Genomic DNA, 20,678 nt, shown 5'->3' on the forward strand with positions numbered 1-20,678 from the left:
TGTAATTCACTTCTCTATTGTGGGAATCACTTACCTGATGAGTGACTTTGGAAGGAGGGACACACAGCCCATACCCTTTCCCTTCAAAATTCTTGAAGCAAGCTGCCTTTATAGAGCACATGTTTACTCTGTTCTCAGGGGTGAGTCTAACAATAGATCCACAGCTCTTCTCCCCTTTTCTGAGTCTTGCTGGCTCCCCAACTTTTCCTATGATCCGTTACAAAATGCTTGTGTCTTTAAGGGGTCCCCCAAACATACCTTTTATCCACATCTGGGCTCTAACTCAAGAACTATGACAAAAGAATAAAAAGAACAAAACATCAATTCTATTACTTATAAAGGTGATATTGGAGAAAATGACTTAGATTTGCAGGCAATTGGGCTTCTTTTTTAATAAACCCCAGAATCATACTGACTTGACCAACTAAAAGTGCTTCATGAGACAGTCATAAAGGCCAAAGACTACAATGCAGAGCTATTTGCTGCTGGTGAAGAAGCTCTGTCTATATGTGCTCAAGGAAAGTAACTTCCTTGCCAAAGGTTATCCCTGTAGCAGGAGAGTGTTTCAGGAAACAATCTGAGAATCACTTTTCAAAGTGAGTAAACACCCCTTGTTCTATTACTCACCAAGCAACGTTCTGAGGGTATGGTGTTCCATGTGGTTTATGGAGCCAATTGTAGCAACAACCTCTCTGTTCCTTAACACAGGAGATTGCATTGGAGACTCCTCCTGTGGAGGGGGATTGGAATTAGGTTCTAAATTCCAAAAGTAGGGTGAAAATCATATGTCATGAAAATTTCCTATGGAAATCCCTTCAAGAAGGAATAGAAATATTCAGAAATCGATACCCACATATAAAGCTATATGCAATCTATAGCCGAAACTATAATGAAGTCCTACCAAGGCTTCAGGAATCAGTGAATCCCTATCCTTTCCAATGATTACAGACCACAGAAAAAAAGTACACCCCAAATACATGTTTTGGATATCCATTTCTACTTAATAAAGTCCCACAAATAATAGTCATTTATTATCTCTCAGGATTCAGTATGTTGACTCAGCTCAGTTGAGTGTTTTTCTGCTCCACATGGTTTCTGTCACTTTAGGTCACAGTCATCTGGAGGCTTAATTCAGCTAGGACATCCAAGAAGGTGTACTCACATGGATGATTGGTGCTGATTGGTGGGCTCAACTGGGGCTGTTAAACTTAGATTCACAGTCTCCTACTCCAGGGTGTCCAGATTTAGCAAATAAAAATAAAAGACACCAAGTTCAATTTCAGATAAACAAAATCACATTTCATTTGACATACTTATGCTAAAAATTATCCCTTAGTTCTCTGGAATTCAAATTTAATTGCGTGTCCTGATTTTATCAGGCAACCCGACACAAAGAATGCTTTGTGGAGGAGAACCAAGGTGCTGGTGGTGAGGTATGGCTGTCTTGTCCTCACGATGTATGTGACAAAAAAGCATGGGCTTCTCACCAGAAACAGGTGGCAAAGAGGTTTCTCCCCAAGCCCACTGCCATAACTATGGATATAACCGGCAGCCTGGGCACCTTTAGTTGCTCGTGACCGATCTGTACAAAATGTATCAGGATACATACTGCTGAGGTGATCACCTCTGTTCTCCCTGTGTTTACCTTCCCTTCAGCAGGGAGCCAGGCTTGATGCCCCTTCCCCTTGCCTCCAGGGAAGTTTGTGACAGGGTTTGGAGCAGAGGCTGTCTGACACCTGTGTTTCTTCCATCTTTTGTAAAACCTTAAACTTACAGTAAGGATTGGGCTGTTTCTACCTGCTACAGAGCGGAGGGCTTCTGAGAGCCTGGAGAGGGAGAAGAAGGGAGATTTCTCCCACACTGGGATGAGGTCAGAGATCTACATGTCCCTCCAGGAGCAGGGACCTAGCACTGCTCCATATCAGTGCTTGTGGTGGTTCTGTGGATGGTTCATCAAGGCTGGGCAACCAGCAGTAAGAGAGATTTTCTCCTTTGAATCAAGCAGTCAGGGGGCCCGAAGACATTGAGTCACCTGTGTTGATGGTTCAATCCTGAACAGTGTGGACAGATGGGTCATGATGGCAGGGGTCTCACCCGGCTGCCTCAGGAAGACAAGATCCCACAAGTGGGACTTCTTTGTCAAAGAGTATGGACATTGAATATTTTTAATATTTACTGTTTAGTTGACCTTTGTAATCTTATTAGTATTTAGCACAAACAACCACAAGACGAGAGCACCTGTTTTTGCAGATCTGAGTCCATGATGGGTTTTACGTTTTTATTATTTGCTAATCTGATATCCTGGTGCTAGAACGTTAGATTATTTTAATCTTTCTTTGTTATAGTTCCCTATAAATGGCATATCTCACATTTGTGCCTCAGAATATATCCTGAAATAATTCCAGAATTTGAAAAGAAAATCTGATCAGTGACTTTATGTTTATGCTGCATCCTCTTTAAGTGGAAAATGTGGGGATACAATAACTCCATTCACTGCTGGTGGAGGACAGATTGGTACAACCTCTTTGCAGAGACATTGGCAATATCTATGAGAGAAGAAATAGTGAGGTCCCCATCAGCTGCTGCACTCTTGGACACTGGCTACAGAACTTCTTGGGCACCTGTGCCCCAGGAAATACGTGAAAGAATGGTCAGGGCAGCATGGAGTCATATGAAAGCAGCCCCACAGTCACCTTACTAGAGAAATCTCAAAAAAACCACTATTTTCAGATTTTAAAAAGGTTGCTAAAGGGAACTAGCTCTATGATAGTATTTATATGTTTATAGCTGAAACATGCACACAATTATATACCTTACATTATTCTCACAACAACTCTGGGAGGATGGCATCATTATTCCCATTGACAGATGACAGATTCATTCACTAATGGAAGATCAATCTTCCAGAGGCATCTTTTAAGGAACAGGAATGGGATCTACCTCCTACCCTCCCCAAAGGGCATCCAACAGTCTCCTTGACAGATGATGACCTTCTAGAACTTAAAACTTGTAGTTTTACATGTTTCTAAACTGTGCCCACTGAGGTAATATTCGCTCCCCATCCCCTCTCTTTGAAGAAGCTGATGGTGCAGATGAAATCCTAGTGCATGGTCCTGTAGAGGGTAATGGGTCTGGTGTCAAAGTCAAGGGTTTGTGATTCCTGCCTCCCCTTTATCTGCACTCTCTTCATCTGGGGGCTCAATGGGAAACTGCTTTTCCAATATCAATCTAAAAGGTAAAATAAAGGGGCATAAAATGATGAGGAATTAAAGAAAATGGTTTGATGATCTTCTTACCTCACCCTGGATTCCTCAGCAAAGCCATCCTGCAACACAGAAATGGCCCCAAACCTCCTTTATTATGGAAGTGTGAATATGTGCTATTTCTGACTGCCATGTTTCCAGGTGATTTCTATGGCAGATATGTCTCAGGGTCTCTCACAAGGCTGCAGTCAAGGCAAAGGTAGTGGCTACAGCTACCTGAAGGCTCAACAGGGGGAGGCTTAGATAACAGTCATCACTTTCTAGCAGGGAGGAGAAAAGTGGGCCATGTCTCACATTTCTTGAAGTCCTACAATGTGTCATATACTCTGTGGAGGGTTCCCCATTTACTCCTCCCTATAGTCCTGTAAGGAAAGCATAATGGGTGCCCTTTTGCAGAAGAAAAAGGGCAGGCTAACAGAGGCTAAGCAAGCATTCCTGAATGGCACACCACATAATGGGCAGGGATTGCGTTCCAGGTTTTGTCTCCATCACAATTTTCCATTCATCCTCAGTGAAGCCAATATGGCCTCCCACCAAGAATCTGAAAATTGGTTCTTGAGAATAGGGGAAGGAAGTAGACATTACAATGGTTTGTGGCCCTCCAAAGGTCCACAGTACATAAATAGATGTAAACTACATCTATGGTATTAAAATTTCACATTCTATGCAGTAAAGTGTTGGCAAAGAAAAACTGTCTAAAGAGCCTCCTTGAGGGAGTAATAATGAAAGTAAGTTGAGATACACTGTGTATATCCAGCGATCTCTTATGTAGGTGATAGGGCTTAAGGACTGGTCATTTTACACTCCCCTATGGGCACTCACTCAAAAACCCCTCTTGGTGATGATGATGACGATGACAGAAATGAAATCCTGTCCCTGGGGCCAAGACACCTGTGAATGGGGACCAAGTGAATTAACTGGTTTTAAGGTGGTAGACAAGTTCTCAGTCAGAACAGGTGCTTCCTCTAGGATAGGTGGTCTGAAGAGTAAGATATTAATGTTGAAAAAACTATTTTATGCAAGTGGAACTCTAAATTGTATATCCTTTAATCTTCACATTTATTTGAGTAAAGTATTATTAAATCCACTGTTTACATCAGAGTATAGGAAGTTTGGAGAAGTTAGATAAAAGGGGGAAACTTCTTTGTTAATGCCTGCTTAGTAGTGTAACCTGGACTTCACTAAAGCTTCTCCTATTGTGTCCTGAAGCCACCAGGACATGTCCTAATCCTAATTTCTTTCAGTGCTCATATTTCATGCTGCCAAGGCTATCAATTTTTTAAATATAATGAGCCATATTACTTTTAAATTATAATATTAAAATTTAAAAGACTGTATTACAAAATAATCATTAAAACTTGCTTGACAAGGCTGGAGTAAATACTTGAAAATTATATGAAGTGAACTCTCATGATATTGAAGCATTCCCAGGAACCAATATAAACAGATAATCTAATGATGTTGTGGTAGGCAGCCCCTAAAACAGTCTCTAATGATCTTCGCCTTCTGGCATTCACTTCCTTATATAATTTGGCCTATTGTGTGTGGGCTGGAGTTAGTGACTTTCTTTAATGGCTAGAATATATGAGAAGAGATGGGGTTCAATTTTGAGACAAGGTTACAAAGAGGCTGTGTCTTCCTTGTTGGTCTCACGCTCATTCTGAGAGAAGCCAGCTGCCATGTTGTGAGCTACCCAAGTAACAAGGAACCCATGTCTCTGGCCAGAAGCAGTGAGGCCCTGAGACCTGCCAGTAACCAGCTACCTTTGCCTTGATTGCAGCCTTGTGAGAGACCCTGAGCCAGAGCCTTCCACTTTAGCTTCTCCCTGATTCTTGATCCAAATAAATGGTGTAGTATTATATATTTGTTATTTTAAACATCTAAATTTTTGAGTAATTTATTTTTCACCAATAGATGACTAATATAAATATAAACAGAATTCATTCAAAGAGCAATATACATGTCTTAGAAACATTTAAAAACACAGCTAATGAAATACAAATGAAAACATAAAGAGATACTATTTTTGATGCAATAAAGCAAGTTGCAAAATATGAATAAGGTGATTCCAATATTGAAAAAAATATATGTATGAATAAATATTTTTGTGTATCTGTGATTATGATAATAATTCACCTATAGAGAAACACATCTGGAGAACATGCACCTGTCTGTTGATAATAGACACCTTTGGGTCAGGAGACAGTAATCAGGCAGGAGGGAGATTCAGGGTAATTTAATTTTATACATGTACAGTTCTATATTGCTTGAAATTCTATAAACAGAAAAATTTATTGATGAAAATTTGAAAACACAAAATACTTTCACAGATAAAGTAGTTATGGTTTTATTGTTTTAGAAATGTATTCAAAGAATACTGATTCATACAGAAAATAATCTGATTACAATTTTTGACACTGGATCTGTACACGTAAGTGTGTGTCAGTGTGGGTTTCTCTGGCTGAAACTTGATAATATCTGTGTGCTTCCATGTCTCAAGTTCTATCACCTTATGTATTCATGGGCTGTGCATCCTTGTTATTTGGATTCAAAATCCTTGATGGGTCCCTTTTTAAGTTTGTGAGCTTATGCAAAGTACTTAACATCTTAGTTTCTTATCTATTTCATCTGTACAATAGGGATGAAATAGGATGTCACATAATAGTTTTATGAATAAATGTTGCCTGGGCCAAAACAAATGTTACCTAATTTTGATATTGTGATATGTTTAAAGGCCACTAGTATTTTTGCAAGCATAATCATTAGTTGATTTATATCAGTTTCAGGTGTACAACATAGTGATTCAACATTTTTATAGATTATACTCCATTTAAAGTTATCATAAAATAATGGCGATGTTTCCCTGTGCTGTGCAATATACCCTCGTAGCTTTTTTATTGTATACATGGTATTTTGTACCTCTTAACTCCCTACCCCTATCTTGCCCCTCCTCCCTTCCCTCTGCCCACTTAGTGAGCAAAATTGGGCACCACTGTGCTATAAGGTAATGGTTACCCACTGGTAACCACTAGTTTGTTCTCTGTATCTGTGAGTCTGTTTCTTTTTTGTTAAATTCACTAGTTCATTTTATAGTTTAGATTCCACACATAAGTGATATCATACAGTATTTGTCTTTGTCTAATTTATGTTGTTAAGCATAATATGTTCCAAGTCCATCTATGTTGTTGCAAATGGCAAAATTTCATTATTTTTTATGGCTGAATGACATTCCATTATATATATACCACATCTTCAATAACCATTCATCTGTTGATGGACACTTAGGTTGCTTCCATATCTTGACTATTATAAATAAGGCTGCTATGAACACTGGGGTGCACGTATCTTTTCCAATGTGTTTTTGTTTTCTTTGGAAATAGACCCAGGAGTGGAATTGCTAGATCATATGGGAGTTCTATTTTTAGCTTTCTGAGGAGCCTCCATACTGCTTTCCATAGTGTCTGCACCAATTTACATTCTCAACAACAGTGTACAAGTGTTCCCTTTTCTTTACATCCTTGCCATTTGTTATTTGTAGAATTTTTGATGATAGCCATTCTGACAAGCGTGAGGTGATATCTCATTGTGGTTTTGATGTTCATTTCTCTGATGATTAGCAATGTTGAGCATCTTTCCATGACCTGTTGGCTATCTGTCTTCTTTGGAAACATGTCTATTCAGGTCTTCTGCCCATTTTGTAATTAGTTTGTTTGGTTTTTTTGCTATTGAGTTGTATGAGCTGTTTATATGTTTTGGATATTAACCCTTTATTGGTCATATCATTTGCAAATATTTTTCTCCCACTCAGTAGGTTATCTTTTTGTCAAACTGTGTTTTGATGCATCACCAAATTAATCAGATTCAAGGGTTTTGCTCAAAGTATCCATGACTATGAATGAAAGCATCTTAATTCTGACCTCAATTACTATAGTTTGTTACCTATTAGCAAACACGTTGTAATGCAGATTTTAATTATAATGATTTAAAAGGAAACTCTGTAATTTTGAGAACATAAATTATTTTTGAGAAACGTGTATTTCTACTTGGTTTGGCCAATGATATTCTTACAGCTGTTAATTCATTTCCATTGAGAAATGATACATAGCTTTTCTTTTCTGTTAAAAGCAATATCTGGGTGATATGGGGTTTTTTTGTGTGTGGGGGGGTCTATAGGTATAATTTGCTACAAATTGTAACAATTTAAAATTATTATAAATTGGAGGAATAGTCTCCCGTGATCTGAAACTATTATACAGTTCAGCAAAGAAATCACTAGTCATTGAAAAACTAGTGAACATAATAGTTTCCAACATACATCTTTATTGTTTCCCTTTTATAAAACTAATTAACATAAACAAAATACCAATCAGCATTCACGTAGGAATTATACTTGTTCATCACTGTCTGTTTATGGATACAAACATTGCACCAAAATCAATGAAAGCCTTTTGTGAGAATCAATTGGCTATATGAATTTATAATAAAGAAGATTTTATATTGTATTATTTGTAAATAGCGTGCTGCATATCTTTTTATCAGTGAATTTATAATACGTATATGAGTGTGTGTGTACATGCATGCACATATTTTATCAGAGAACATATTGTTAAGCTAAACACACCACAGTGTATCTAAATGCTATAATTTCAAATAATCTAGCCTAAAATACCTCCTTCTTACCTATTCTAGGCCTCAAATTACTCCACTAAAGATTATCCCATTAGCTTAAAATGTTGAGTCCTTTCAAAAGGCAACTATTTCTCAACAGGGTATTGATGGAAGCTCAATTATATATACTTTTTTTTAACATCTTTATTGGAGTATAATTACTTTACAATGGTGTGCTAGTTTCTGCTTTATAACAAAGTGAATCAGTTATACATATGCATATGTCCCCATATCTCTTCCCTCTTGTGTCTCCCTCCTTCCCACCCTCCCTATCCCACCCCTCTAGGTGGTCACAAAGCACCGAGCTGATCTCCCTGTTCTATGCAGCTGCTTCCCACTAGCTATGCAGCTCAACATCAAAAAAACAAACAACCCAATCAAAAAATGGGCAGATGACCTAAATAGACATTTCTCCAAAGAAGATATACAGATTGCCAACAAACACATGAAAGAATGCTCAACATCATTAATCATTAAGGAAATGTAAATCAAAACTACAATAAGATATCATCTCACACTGGTCAGAATGGTCATCATCAAAAAATCTACAAAAACTAAATGCTGGAGAGGGTGTGGAGGAAAGGGAACCCTCTTGCACTGTTGGTGGGAATGTAAATTGATACAGCCACTATGGAGAACAGTATGGAGGTTTCTTAAAAAACTAAAACTAGAACTACCATACGACCCAGCAATCCCACTACTGGGCATATACCCTGAGAAAACCATAATTCAAAAAGAGTCATGCACCAAAATGTTCATTGCAGCTCTATTTACAACAGCCAGGACATGGAGGCAACCTAAGTGTCCAGCAACAGATGAATGGATAAAGAAGATGTGGCACATATATACAATGGAATATTACTCAGCCATAAAAAGAAACAAAACTGAGTTATTTGTAGTGAGGTGGATGGACGTAGAGTCTGTCAAACAGAGTGAAGTATGTCAGAAAGAGAAAAACAACTATCGTGTGCTATCACATATATACGGAACCTAAAAAAATAATGGTCGTGAAGAACCTAGGGGCAGGATGGGAATAAAGACACAGACCTACTAGAGAATGGACTTGAGGATACGGGGAGGGGGAAGGGTAAGCTGGGACAAAATGAGAGAGTGGCATGGTGATATGGTTTTAAAACAGTGGAAATAAAAACAAAACTTGTCTCAAATCGTCACAGTAAATTGAAACTAGCTTTTATATTGTTTTCAGTTGTCAGCAAGGGAAACCATAAAGTTAACTATGTATGTCAGTGTTTTGTAGTGTTGCTGTTATTTGCAATTTCCCTCCATCCTTGAATGTATTTTCCACATTGTGTAAACTGAGTGTGAATTCCTGTTATGGTTGTAAACAAAGCCCATAAAATTATATCCAATAAATAAAGCAAGGCCTGGTGAATCAGTAGGAAGAGTAAAGGCCTCGGCTTCAGAATACGTGGGTTCCAGTCTGGAATCAGCCAATGAGTAGGAGCATGACATGGGGCAATGTGGAACATTAAGGTCCCAAACCTCAGGTTCCCCATCCCGGGAGTGAGGATTCTCCCCCTCATAGGGTCCTTGTCAGGATTTATTGAAATCACAAGACAGTGAAGGTCACAAAAGTGCCTTAGTCTCAGCCAGGCCTGAAATCTGAGGCTCGGTTTCCTTATCAGTAAAGAATGAGTCACAATATGGAGTTTGTAGTTATGTCAAAAGGATTAAGTGTTATGTGTAGATTAAAAGATAAGCCAGTGTCCTATTATGCACATAATTAATGAGAATATAAAAATGATGATATCTCATCAGGGGTTAAAGGAACATTTTGCTTCCTTCCTTAATTTTTTTTTTTTTACTGTTTTCCAAGTTCATTTAAATATTTTAAAATATATTTAAGAGTATTCCACACAGCAAATTATTCAAAACCTTTCAAACCTGCAATTTTACCTCTGGAAGGTTCATTTGGTCTTTGCCATGCAAAACTATGCCTGCTAAAAATCACAGACTCTCGTTGTAGTACTCTTATGGGCTCTTGTAGAGGAAGGAAGATTAATCCACAGCCTGCTCAGCTTCTCTGAACTACACGCTCCGATTGCTGTCTGTGGAAGAACTCTGCATTTCCGTTGCTGAACTGACCTGTGTCCCCAGCATCCCTCTCAAAAGTGGCAGAGAGAATCTGAGGCAACTCTTCAGACAAGATATTTGAAAATTTCAGCATCTTAAGTCCACTGTGTGATGCTACAGCCTATGAAACATTGTGAGCTCACAGTCTTTGGTCCCCTTTCACATGAAACATGTGTCTGGAGATGGTAAAGGTGGTGGAGTTACTAGATGCCTAGTGGTAATCACACCAGTAGGGTATGTCTGAGACTTCTCATGTGAAGTGAAGTTTAAGCTGAGATCTGAGCCTAAGGAGGCTTTAGCCAGCAGAAGAGGAGAGAGTGGAGACTAGCCAGATATAACAGGAAGGAAATACCCTGTAACCTGGTTCATCCCTTTGGAAAATCCAGAGTGCAAATCCCTTACCCAGAAGTTTGTCACGCTGGGAGAAACTTTGTGAAACTTAACAGGACAGTTGTAGAAAGTATCTGAACTCCTTCTGCCCTCCTTGCTCCCACCTCAGGCCTTTACTGACCACCAGCCCTCTAAGAGGAGTCCTATATTATTACTATGATTTCTATCTGTGAAACCATAGAGAAGAAGAAAATCGTTAGGTAAAGCAATTTGAGCATGATTTTATTTCACATGTTCTTCCACCACTCGCAATGCAAGGTAACTTTTAGTAGATTTTTCTTTCCCTTTCCCAAATAACATTTTTCACTGGAGAAAATTCAGAAATTGGAGGTCTGTGCCACCTGGTGAGCATATCTGGAATGGCAGCTTGGATGTCGCATAGCAGGAAGCCTTGGCAGGAGGAAGGGAGAAAGGTGCCCATCGGATGGTAATATCTGGAAGATTTTGTGGCGAATGAAGCATTAAGGGTGAGTTAGAGCCCAGGTACATTAAGTCTAGTGGCAAGAATTTTCTTCAGCCCCTTCCTCCCAATAGTGACAGGAAACGTTTATATGTATAATTGAGAGACAAGGGTAATGTGAAAAAATATATAGATTTATATATAAACACAGTTAAGTCACATACATAATTTCTTTGCAATGAAATTCCCAGCTAGGTATATACTATAGTGTTATAAAAATTTGCATCATTTATTCTTCTGATTTCAAATTAATATCTTTCTTTCCAAAACTAATGAAATGCAGGAATGTGTATATGCTAGAGAAAATATTTTTCTATTTGTTTTCATCTTTTTACATAGCAAGATGTATATTGTTGGTAATTTAGTTTATATTTCCCTGATGTATTTCTCTGTGTACAGTACTATATAAGTAAGTTTACATGAATATACTTATTCTTCCAAAATTTACTCACAATATGTATACATACTATGTATACATATGTTATATGTGTATGCTTATGTGTATATGCATATGTAAATATATGTACCCATACATACATGCATATATAATTGTTTTTGTATTTGTTTAATCTTTATATGTTTGTGATTCATAGTTGTTATTTAAATTTTTTAATAGACTTTAAATGATGCTCTTTTACTAATCAGATATATTTATATAATATAATATTAAACATTTGGCTATAAAATATGTTCCAAACACTTTCCCAATAATTCGCATTCCTTTATATGTGACATTTCTGTTTGGGAGACATGGACTTTTTCTAACTTTCCTTCAATTTCTCTAATTAAGTTTGTGACAGAGTTAAACGCTTTTCTTGGGTCACGTATATCGTTTTGGTTGTCCTAGTGTCAATGCCACGCTGATAGGGTACTCAAACAGCCCTCTCCCCCATGTCTTGATCTTGAAGGGGATGTAGATGAAATCTACTCCCTTGAGCCTGGAGGCCTGGATATGAGGCTACAGAGATTGAACTGTCCTGAGGAATTTGTGTAGGGCTCAGGTTGAAACAGAGGAAATTAACCTCTATGGAGGGAAGGAAATGATCATTTATGGAATTATTTTAGGCCAGAGGCACTTTACATGGTGTCTCCTATAAGCAAACAAGTATTCAAGTATTTTACCCAATATTCACCAATGTAGAATTTGGTCTAAAGCTCTTTTCCATTTTGCCCTGAAGCCATCAAGGCTTTGAATCTAGAATTCCTAGTGGACTAGTATTTGATGCAACCCTATGTATTACTCATTTTTTTCTGTCATAGCTGTGTTATTTTTAAATTTTAAAAATCCATGAAAATTAAAGCAATTTCTGTACTATCAAAAGAAAAAAAATTAAAAGTTTGAAAAGCTTGGAGACAACATTTCAAACAGTATTACAGATTTTGTGCTCATGTGCAAGAACAAACAGGATTTCTGTTAATCAGCAGAGAAAGGAACAAAAGATGACCACAAATAATTCAATTCATCTAAAAATAAAAATGCTTCTTCAGTAAAGATCTGGAAAGATGCCAAATCATTAACTGAAGAAGCAAAAGTCGAAAGATCTCATAATAAATGAAAAAAATCAATTTGCATAAAATTGCTTATGAAATTGAATTATTTATTTATTTGTTTGTTTGTTTGTTTATTTATTTATTTTTGCACCTTGCAGCATGCGGGATCTTAGTTCCCCAAGCAGGGATCGAACCTGTGTCCCCTGCATTGGCAGCGCAGAGTCTTAACCACTGGACCGCCAGGGAAGTCCCTGTAATGGCAAAATTTAAAAAGAATATGTACAGAACTGCATAACTACACAAATGTTTTAAGTTAGGTATTCACATCACCTAAAGAGAAACACATCTGGAAAATGTGCACCAATCCTTTTACATTGGATATCTTGGGTATCTATGAGTCATGGTAAGGGGATCACGTAGATGGAAGGTGCAGAATGATTTTTATTTTCTAAGTATACATTTTTAACGTTTAAGATTCTGTGATTAGGCTAATCTGTCAAGAGGAACACTTGAAAGGATCTAATAATCGACTAACAAAAAAAGTTCACGTATATTTACCATGTTATCAAAGAGTTCACATGATACTGTTTCATAAAAAGTCAGAATTTTCAACTTTTGACTTGACAGTGTATCTGTGTATTCATATGCATTTCTGTCTTACATTTCCCTCACCTCAGATGTTCACACTCTCATGTGCAGATTTTTCTTCACCTCTCTCAGGCATTGGACTTCAGGGCATAGAGATCTAGGAAGGGAAGGAGGGCAAGTGGTGGAAAATTCCAGAAGGTATTGGAAAATTCCACAAAGTTCTGGCTCATAAACTGGAGCCCAGGCTCCTCCCTCCTTCCCTCTTTACAAATCCCTCTGATTTGAGACTTTCAGAGCTACAGTTGTGGTTCTAGCCACTAGGGGATATCTGCCTAAAGTGACTACATTTTTTTTAAAAAAGGAGAGGCTACGGGTTTTTGTTTGTTTGTTTGTTCTTTGTTCTCACTGTCATTACAGTGACCCACCAAACTCTGTTTGATATTTCCTTTATATTTTCATGTGTCTTTTGTTGTTGTTTTGGTATTATCTCTCTGGAATGGGTTAGAATTAATTCTAGCCATTTGATTATTTTTAGACTATTCAGTTACTTTGTGTAAACTTCAGAACTGCACCAAGAATTTAGTAAAGTTATGCATGGAGAAGTCATCTTCCATTCCGTGGAGCTCAATTTCAGTCTCTGTTTCCCCAGGTAGCATCTGAATGACCCTAGACAAGCTCCAGCACCTCAGTAAGCCTCAGCAACCTTGGAAAGTTGGTGATTCTGATATCAGAGTCCCCTTGTGAGGAATTCATGAAAGAACAGAGGCAATGTAGCAAGTACAGAGTCTGGCCTACAGCTGGCACACAGAGTTATCTGGGTTTGCAGAACGAAGGAACACAATGTAGTGTAGCTGATCCAGAGTCTGGCATACAGAGCTCCCTGTGTTTGTAACCAGAAGTATCAAGGTCCCCTAAGCCTCCTGATTCCAGATGGCCTCCTCTGCAAGGGTGGTACAGTTGGAGAGAGTGCCCTGGGTGTTAGGCTGGTAGCAAACTCAGGGGGCAGTAATTACAGGACGTTAAGTCTCCTCTGGCCCCCAGGGCTCTCCTCCTCTGTGCCCTTGGGGAAGGGACTTCCTGTTAGGACTCCATCTTGTTTGTGTGGCTCTGACAAAGTGGTTTGGGGCTTGCACTCTCCTTCTTCGGAAGCCCTTCCTGATATTCTCCAAACCTCCAGCTCCAGACCCACAGATTCTCTTCACGAGCAGCCTGTGAGGAGGGTGGTGACAGATCACTGCCTTCAGGCCACCCCATGGGTGAGTTGATCAGCATGAGACCTTTTCCTCAGATCTCCATAGGGCAGGAGGGGTTCTGGGTTTCCTCCCTAACCCCAACGCACAGGACCCCAACCAGATGACCCCCCTTTAGAGAAGGGGTGGAGAAGGCCCAGGCTGACTAGTTTCCACTCTCTTGAGGAAATGGGCCAGGTGGGCTCTGACACTCCCATCCTGATTCCACATGGAAAACCTCCCCTCCTATGGAAATGGCCATAGCTGAGGTGAATTTTTTCCCCTGGTTAGGGAAAAGGCCTGATTCATGTGACCTAGGGCTTGGAGAGTGGAAATGGTCCCCTAGGCGGGGGATGGGGTTAGTATAAGCTAATATTCTTTGGATTAATAATAGAGGTGGGAGAGGGGAAGAAAACCCACTATTACCCTTGAATCTTACTTTAACTAGGCAGGGTAAATTGTATTAGCCCAGAAAAGGTTCTTGAGGCTGGCTTTATTGCCCAACATATGATCTATTCTGGAATGTTTGAGGAGTAATTGTTATGTGAATTGTTCTATGTCAATTACATACATTTGTTAATTTATTTACGTCACATTTTAAAATCTCCTCCCTGTAGCTGAGTTTTTCTCTGCCACTTTATTGGTCACTCAGTGAGCTGTGTTAAAATTTCCCACTGTGACTGTGGATTTCTCCATTTGCTGTTTATTTCTGTCGGTATTTGCTTTGCATATTTTGGCTTTGTCTTAAGACATGCATACAAACTCAGAATTTTGTATTAATATCTTGTTATTGCAATGCACCTGTTATCATAAGGAAATCTCCCTCTTTCTCTTGTAATGTTTTTTTCTTTAAAGTGTACCTTTTCTTTTACTAATGTGGTTATACCAGCTTTCTTTAGGTTAATGTGGAGAAGGTATACATTTTGCCATTTTTTAATTTTCAGACTTTCCTGATGATTAAATTTTGCATGTGTCTCTTTTAAGGAGCATTTGATGGAAGGTTTCTTGTCCAGTCTGATAATATCTGTCTTTCTATTTGGAATATTTAGCCTGAAACTTTTTAGGTAAAAACAGATGTAATTTGGTTTATGTATATCATGTTACTGTATATTTATTTTTGCCTCTTCTAAGTTCCTTTTCCTTTCCTTTCCTTTGAAAGGGTTAATATTTTATAACTGTTAAATTGTCACCTCATGTGGCTATCTAGTTAAACATTCTTTTGCCATTCTGGTGGTGCTTACCCTTAAGATTACAATGTACATTTTTGCCTTGTCACTGTCTCATATTAGTTAATTATCTCTTTAGAACTCCTCAGACAATTATGGGACCTTGAGACACTTTGATTCCATATATTCCCTCCAAATTTATTGTCATGCATTTTCATTCTCTATATATTTAAATCCCCAGAAGAAATTACTATCATTGTGTTATATAATCAACACCCATTTAAATTTGCCTACATATTCACAAATGTCCTTAGTCTTTCTTTCCTGTATCTATGCGCCTCCACGTGGGAGGATATTTCTTCTGCCCAAGAAAGAGCTTATAATATTTCTTTTAGTTTGAGTCTTCTGGTCACAAATTTTCCAAGTTTTTGTTACAGGATGATGAAATGAATGCCTTTTCTTTAAGAATGTTTTTCTTTAAAACATACTTTTTCTCCAGTTACAATAATACTGTTACACTGAGTTGATATCTTGTTACTTTTGGAAACTTCTCAACCAAGATCTCTTCAAATACCACTTCTCCACTGTTCCCTCCCATTCTTTCCAGGACTCACATTAACCATGTGTTAGGTATGTTCACTGCATCACCTTTAATTATCTCCCCCTCACTTTTGGTATTCTCCATGTTATGTCTCTCCAGGCTCCATTCTGGATCTTTTCATCAGATTTATCTTTCATATCTCTAATTCTTCCATCAGGCAGGGAGATCACCTTTGACACTTGAACCAACACACCAGGCTAGATTTCAGGGTAGGTTTTATTGTCCCCCTAGAGCAGAGCAGAGAAGAGAAAGTTAGAGATGAAAAGCCACTTGTCCCAGGTCACATAACCTGATCCAAGCAGAGCAGGGACTAACATCACAGACTAAACCCTGGGTCCAGACCCTTTCCTCTGTGCTTGTTTTCTTCTTGGCTGTGAATGCTGCCTACCTCTCATTTCCTGAGAAGCAGAAACACAGTGAAGTCTCTCAGCCTTTTTTTTTTCTTCCTAACTATGATCATTTCCTATTTAGATTTTAAAGTTGGTGGTATTTCTTCATTAGCCGTGATATTTACCCAGGAATTTTTCTGGTACTGAGAACATTGATGTAATATTCTCAATTTCAGGGTACAATAAGCAAGTAACCTCCTTACAAAGAAGAGCCGGATGCTGGCGTATTTACCAAAGGAGGTATAACAATTGGTCTGAACAAGTCAGGTCTGGTATTCATCCTTCATCCCAGCAGCAGCAAGATAGAGAATCACTAAGAAGTGATGCTCACGTGGACATCCAAGCAAGATAGTAAGTGACGAGGCAGCATGGCTGACCAGTGTCAACCAGTGAAAAACAAAACCTTGTAGTTAAATATGTCATTCTTCTCTCTAACCTGGAAGAGTGAGGAATGATGGGATCAGGTTAACGGTTGAGCAGTCTTTATTGTAGCTCTGCTATCATTGGCGAAAATGTAGAGAAGACTTCCCAAGACTATACGGACCACTTTCTTCTCTCCACTTCCCCACAGTGCTCCCTATGCCATTCCATCCTGTCATCGGAGAGGCAATTTTCAGGAACAAGACGAAACCCATGTTAGCAAGGAGACAGAGCAAAAGCCTCCAGAGAGAAGAATGGAGAGAAGCAGGCAGGATGAGACCTTGGGGAGCTGGTTCAAGATCAGAGTGAGTGTGCTGGCTAAATGGACCTAACATGTAGAAGAAGTTGACAGAGAGAGTCATGTTGGGCGCGTGTAGAGATGCTGGGAACTTTCCTCTCGTGGCAGTGGAGTTGGTAATCTGTCTTGTTATTCCTAGGAGTTAACTTCCTAGATCACGTGAGGGCAGGTTCAGAGAAGCAATATAAAGGGAGCAGACTGACTGCAGGGAGCATGGGAGAGGCTGTCTAAAAGCAAAGGAGGAAACTACTGCCAAGGAGATGGAGCAACTCCACACCAGAAGACACAGTTTGGCTCAAGCTGAGTGCGGGAGGAGGTTGAGTCTCTGGGGTCCTCGTCAGAGGGGCGGGCCAAGTCTGCCTTAGGTAGGATCTCTTAGAACTTTATAAAAGTAAGCACATGTGAAAGATATGAAGTCGATTATTTCAGGAAAAGTATTTAAATGGAAAGAAAGGGTATTTAGGAAGTCCATGTCTGGTGTAAAAGTTAGCGAGAACAGATATTGTCCTATCTTAAGAAATTACCTAAAGCCTGAAAAAGGTCCTAAAGCAAGACACAGCTGGGTCTTATCTTAACCTTGGATTCCATTGTATCACTTTTCTTTCCCCAATTATTTCTTTGGCTCCTAGATTCCCTTCGGTATTAAATATGATGAGAAGTGGCTGCTGAATTTGATTCAGAAGCAATGCAGTGTCCCCTTCACCCCAGTCGAAGTAAGAGAGGACATTGAGGCCGATGAGAGGAAACGGGGTAGATGGCAGGCCCAGATGAGAAATGGCTCTGGTCTCATACTGTGCTTCTCTTGTCACTCTCCCTACAGTTTCACTATGAGAAAATGCAGGCCCAGTTCTTCGTTGAGAATGCCAACATTGCCTTCGCACTGAAGAATGTCAACGGCAAGATTTACAATGAGGCTAATGAAAGGGTATGTATCAAGGGCATGAGCAGGGCTAGCTGGGGGCAAGAGGGCAGGACAGGGGCATGGTCTTGCTTGATCCCAGGGCTCAGATTTCCTGGAGCTTACCCAGCCCCTCTTGTGTTCTCAACAGATATCTATCTTTGTTGATCCCTGTGATGCACCCCACTCTGTGCTGAAGGAGCTGAGGTCAGAAAAGGTGGAGCAGATAAAGGTAATGCAGACTCAACACAACCTGTGCACTCACAGCCAGACCCACCTATTGCCCCCGATCACCACCTCAGACTCAGAGCCCCTGAACCCCATCCCTAACTCTGCAGCTGCCCGTGAAGGAACAATATGATGCCTCCCAGCAATCTCTTGACATCCAGAGAGTCCGCTCTGACCCTGGTATGGCTACAGCAGTAATTGTAGAGCAGGTGAGGGCAGAGGGGTCTAGCTGGAAAGGATACTCAGGAATGGTAACTCGGGGAGGGGTTGGTGCTGGAGCTGTACCAGCCAGGAGCCTCTCAGTCCCCGTTTCCCTCCTCCTGTCTTCCTGGAGACTTGATGACCCGTGATACTGGAATGGCACGAAACCCTAGAACTGGCGTGGCCGCCTCCCTGCAGATCCATCCAGGGAATATGCCCAAGGTGAGGACCTTAGACCCAATGTTGGGGCAGGTGGTGATGGTGGGAGAGATTAGGTAGAAGAGGCAGATTTGTCTCAGGTGTCCCCTGCTGGGGTCCTCACTCTAACTCTTTCCTCATCATAGCTTTTGGCCTTGGACCTGAGCAATAAGAAACCCTACCAGCTGCACAGCCTGTCCAACACTATGCCGAATGCTTCCAACACCAAGAACTTGAACCTCTCCAACACTGAGGTGAGGTGTGGTACCCAGATCCGTCTTTGAAGGGAAAGTGGGAAGGCGCATGTGGTGGTGACAGAGGAAGGGAAATGGATTTGTAGGAAAAGGAAGCGACTAGGGGTGCACGGCCATCCTGGCTCTGTTTCTCTGGCCCATGTGGTTCCTCCTCATAATCACAGGTGGAGTCTGCAGGGGAGATGGACAAGGGTGAGCGGCTGGAGCCAGAAGGGATGTGTGCAGACAGAAACCCCCTGTGCACCACCTTCCCTGATATGTCAACCAACATAAGGTCAGATGCATCCTCTGTTACCCGGTGGCAGCCTGAGCTACTCCCGAAAGTGCCCGTTTGCAAGGGGCAGCTGACGTGGACCTCAGGGAGGACTACAGGCCCTATGCTCTCCTCTCTGCATCACAAAGCTGCCAAAGTTTCAACCAGCACCCAGTGGGCCCCCAGCCCAACATGTGCATATTTTACATTCTTACGTGCTGTGTCTGAGCCATTCTGGGGCAGGTGAAGAGCTGCAAATGGGGCGCCATTTCCCCTTTCTCCTCTCTTCTTCCCTTACCCCCACCACGGGAAAGCTTCTTTCCCTTCCCTTTGTTTTCTCTCTCTCCCTTGTGTCTAGGCCCATATGTCTCTCTCATCTATCCCCTCGTACCTTCACTCCCTTTCTGTCTTCATCCCCCTCCATCTCCCTCCCTGAGCCCCACCTCACTCACCTCCCTGCCCCAGCACCCTGGGCCATCCAAGGGGGAAGTCCAGGTCTTGGTCCAGGTCTTGGCAGAGTGCTGGACCGCCAGTGAGGTAGCAGAGCCTTGGGCACACACCCCATTCCCTCTTCTCTCCACAGCCTTCAGTGGGGCCCTGGAGGAAGGAAGGGAGGGGAAGGAAGCCCTGCAGCATGGCTTTGAAATGCTGGTCCCTGTGGCACTGGAGAAGAGAGTCCAGGCAGTCTGCGGGGGAGCTACCCAGGGGAAGGAGAGGAAGGGAGGGAGGGAGGCGGGGAGGGAGGGAGGGCCTGCCCTCCCTCTGTGTCAGTCGATGGGGGACGTGTTCAGGGCCCTGGAAGCCTGGGACGCTGTGGTGTGGGTGTACTTGCTCCCATGAGGAAGAGGGTCACCGCCACAGTTTCACTGACTTTTCTGTTTTGTCTTGATTTTGGCAGCTCCATCCTGGAATTGTTCCCCAAGTTACTAACCTTGGTAAGTGTATTCCTTGTTGACTGACTCCTCTAACTGGCACTGACAGCACCCACATACTACTCTGCACCCCATTAGGTCTTGCCCCAGTTACAGTTTTGAAACTGACCCTTCAAAGTCCTGGGCGGAGGGGGATGGTACAGTCCCTGTGGGAGCCTGACAAACGCTCTGGATCTTCTTCAAGCACATTCTTCATAGGCTTTGGGGAATCCACGGTGATGATCCAAACTGTAGTCCTGCCCATGGAATTTCCAGGGCCCTTTCACACCTGACCTCTGACCCTCACCCTCCTGGGCCCATCCTTTTCCCTGATCATCTAGCACCACCTCCTGGTCTGCACTGCTGACATTCTCTTCTCTTCCCCAGGATGACCAGGAGACATCCCCACTGGCTAAGTGTGGTTTTGAAGCCTGCAAGCGCTTACCAACCTGCAAGGTGAGGATGGAGGATCAAGCCGGGTTTTAAGTGGTGCCTGAGAAGGGGGTGTCAGCCATGGTCCTGAGGACTGTTTTGATTCCAGGGAAGCTACTTTGGATCTGATGAGCTGAAGAACCTAGTCCTGCAATTCCTGCAGCAGTAAGTATCTCTGGGAAGCTGAGCAAGGGGGGCAGGTCTAGGACAGGTGAGGCCACCTGAGCACAGGTCTGCTCAGGGGAG

The 20,678-nt window shown here is 41.1% G+C and overlaps 1 protein-coding gene across 1 annotated transcript in view; it reads left to right on the top strand.

The window, feature by feature from the left end:
* LOC132512911 (nuclear RNA export factor 3-like) overlaps window positions 1-20,678 on the top strand; it is a 482,492-nt gene that overhangs the window by 458,862 nt on the left and 2,952 nt on the right. Inside the window, exons 6-16 of the mRNA XM_060136950.1 lie at window positions 16,911-17,064; window positions 17,687-17,770; window positions 17,878-17,982; window positions 18,107-18,187; window positions 18,294-18,363; window positions 18,518-18,606; window positions 18,729-18,836; window positions 19,001-19,110; window positions 19,988-20,024; window positions 20,388-20,456; window positions 20,542-20,597. Coding sequence (XP_059992933.1) covers window positions 16,911-17,064; window positions 17,687-17,770; window positions 17,878-17,982; window positions 18,107-18,187; window positions 18,294-18,363; window positions 18,518-18,606; window positions 18,729-18,836; window positions 19,001-19,110; window positions 19,988-20,024; window positions 20,388-20,456; window positions 20,542-20,597 — 963 coding nt within the window. The remainder of the gene's footprint in view (window positions 1-16,910; window positions 17,065-17,686; window positions 17,771-17,877; window positions 17,983-18,106; window positions 18,188-18,293; window positions 18,364-18,517; window positions 18,607-18,728; window positions 18,837-19,000; window positions 19,111-19,987; window positions 20,025-20,387; window positions 20,457-20,541; window positions 20,598-20,678) is intronic.

This window comes from Lagenorhynchus albirostris, chromosome X (assembly GCF_949774975.1).
Source record: "Lagenorhynchus albirostris chromosome X, mLagAlb1.1, whole genome shotgun sequence".
NCBI classification, from domain to species: Eukaryota; Metazoa; Chordata; class Mammalia; order Artiodactyla; family Delphinidae; genus Lagenorhynchus; species Lagenorhynchus albirostris.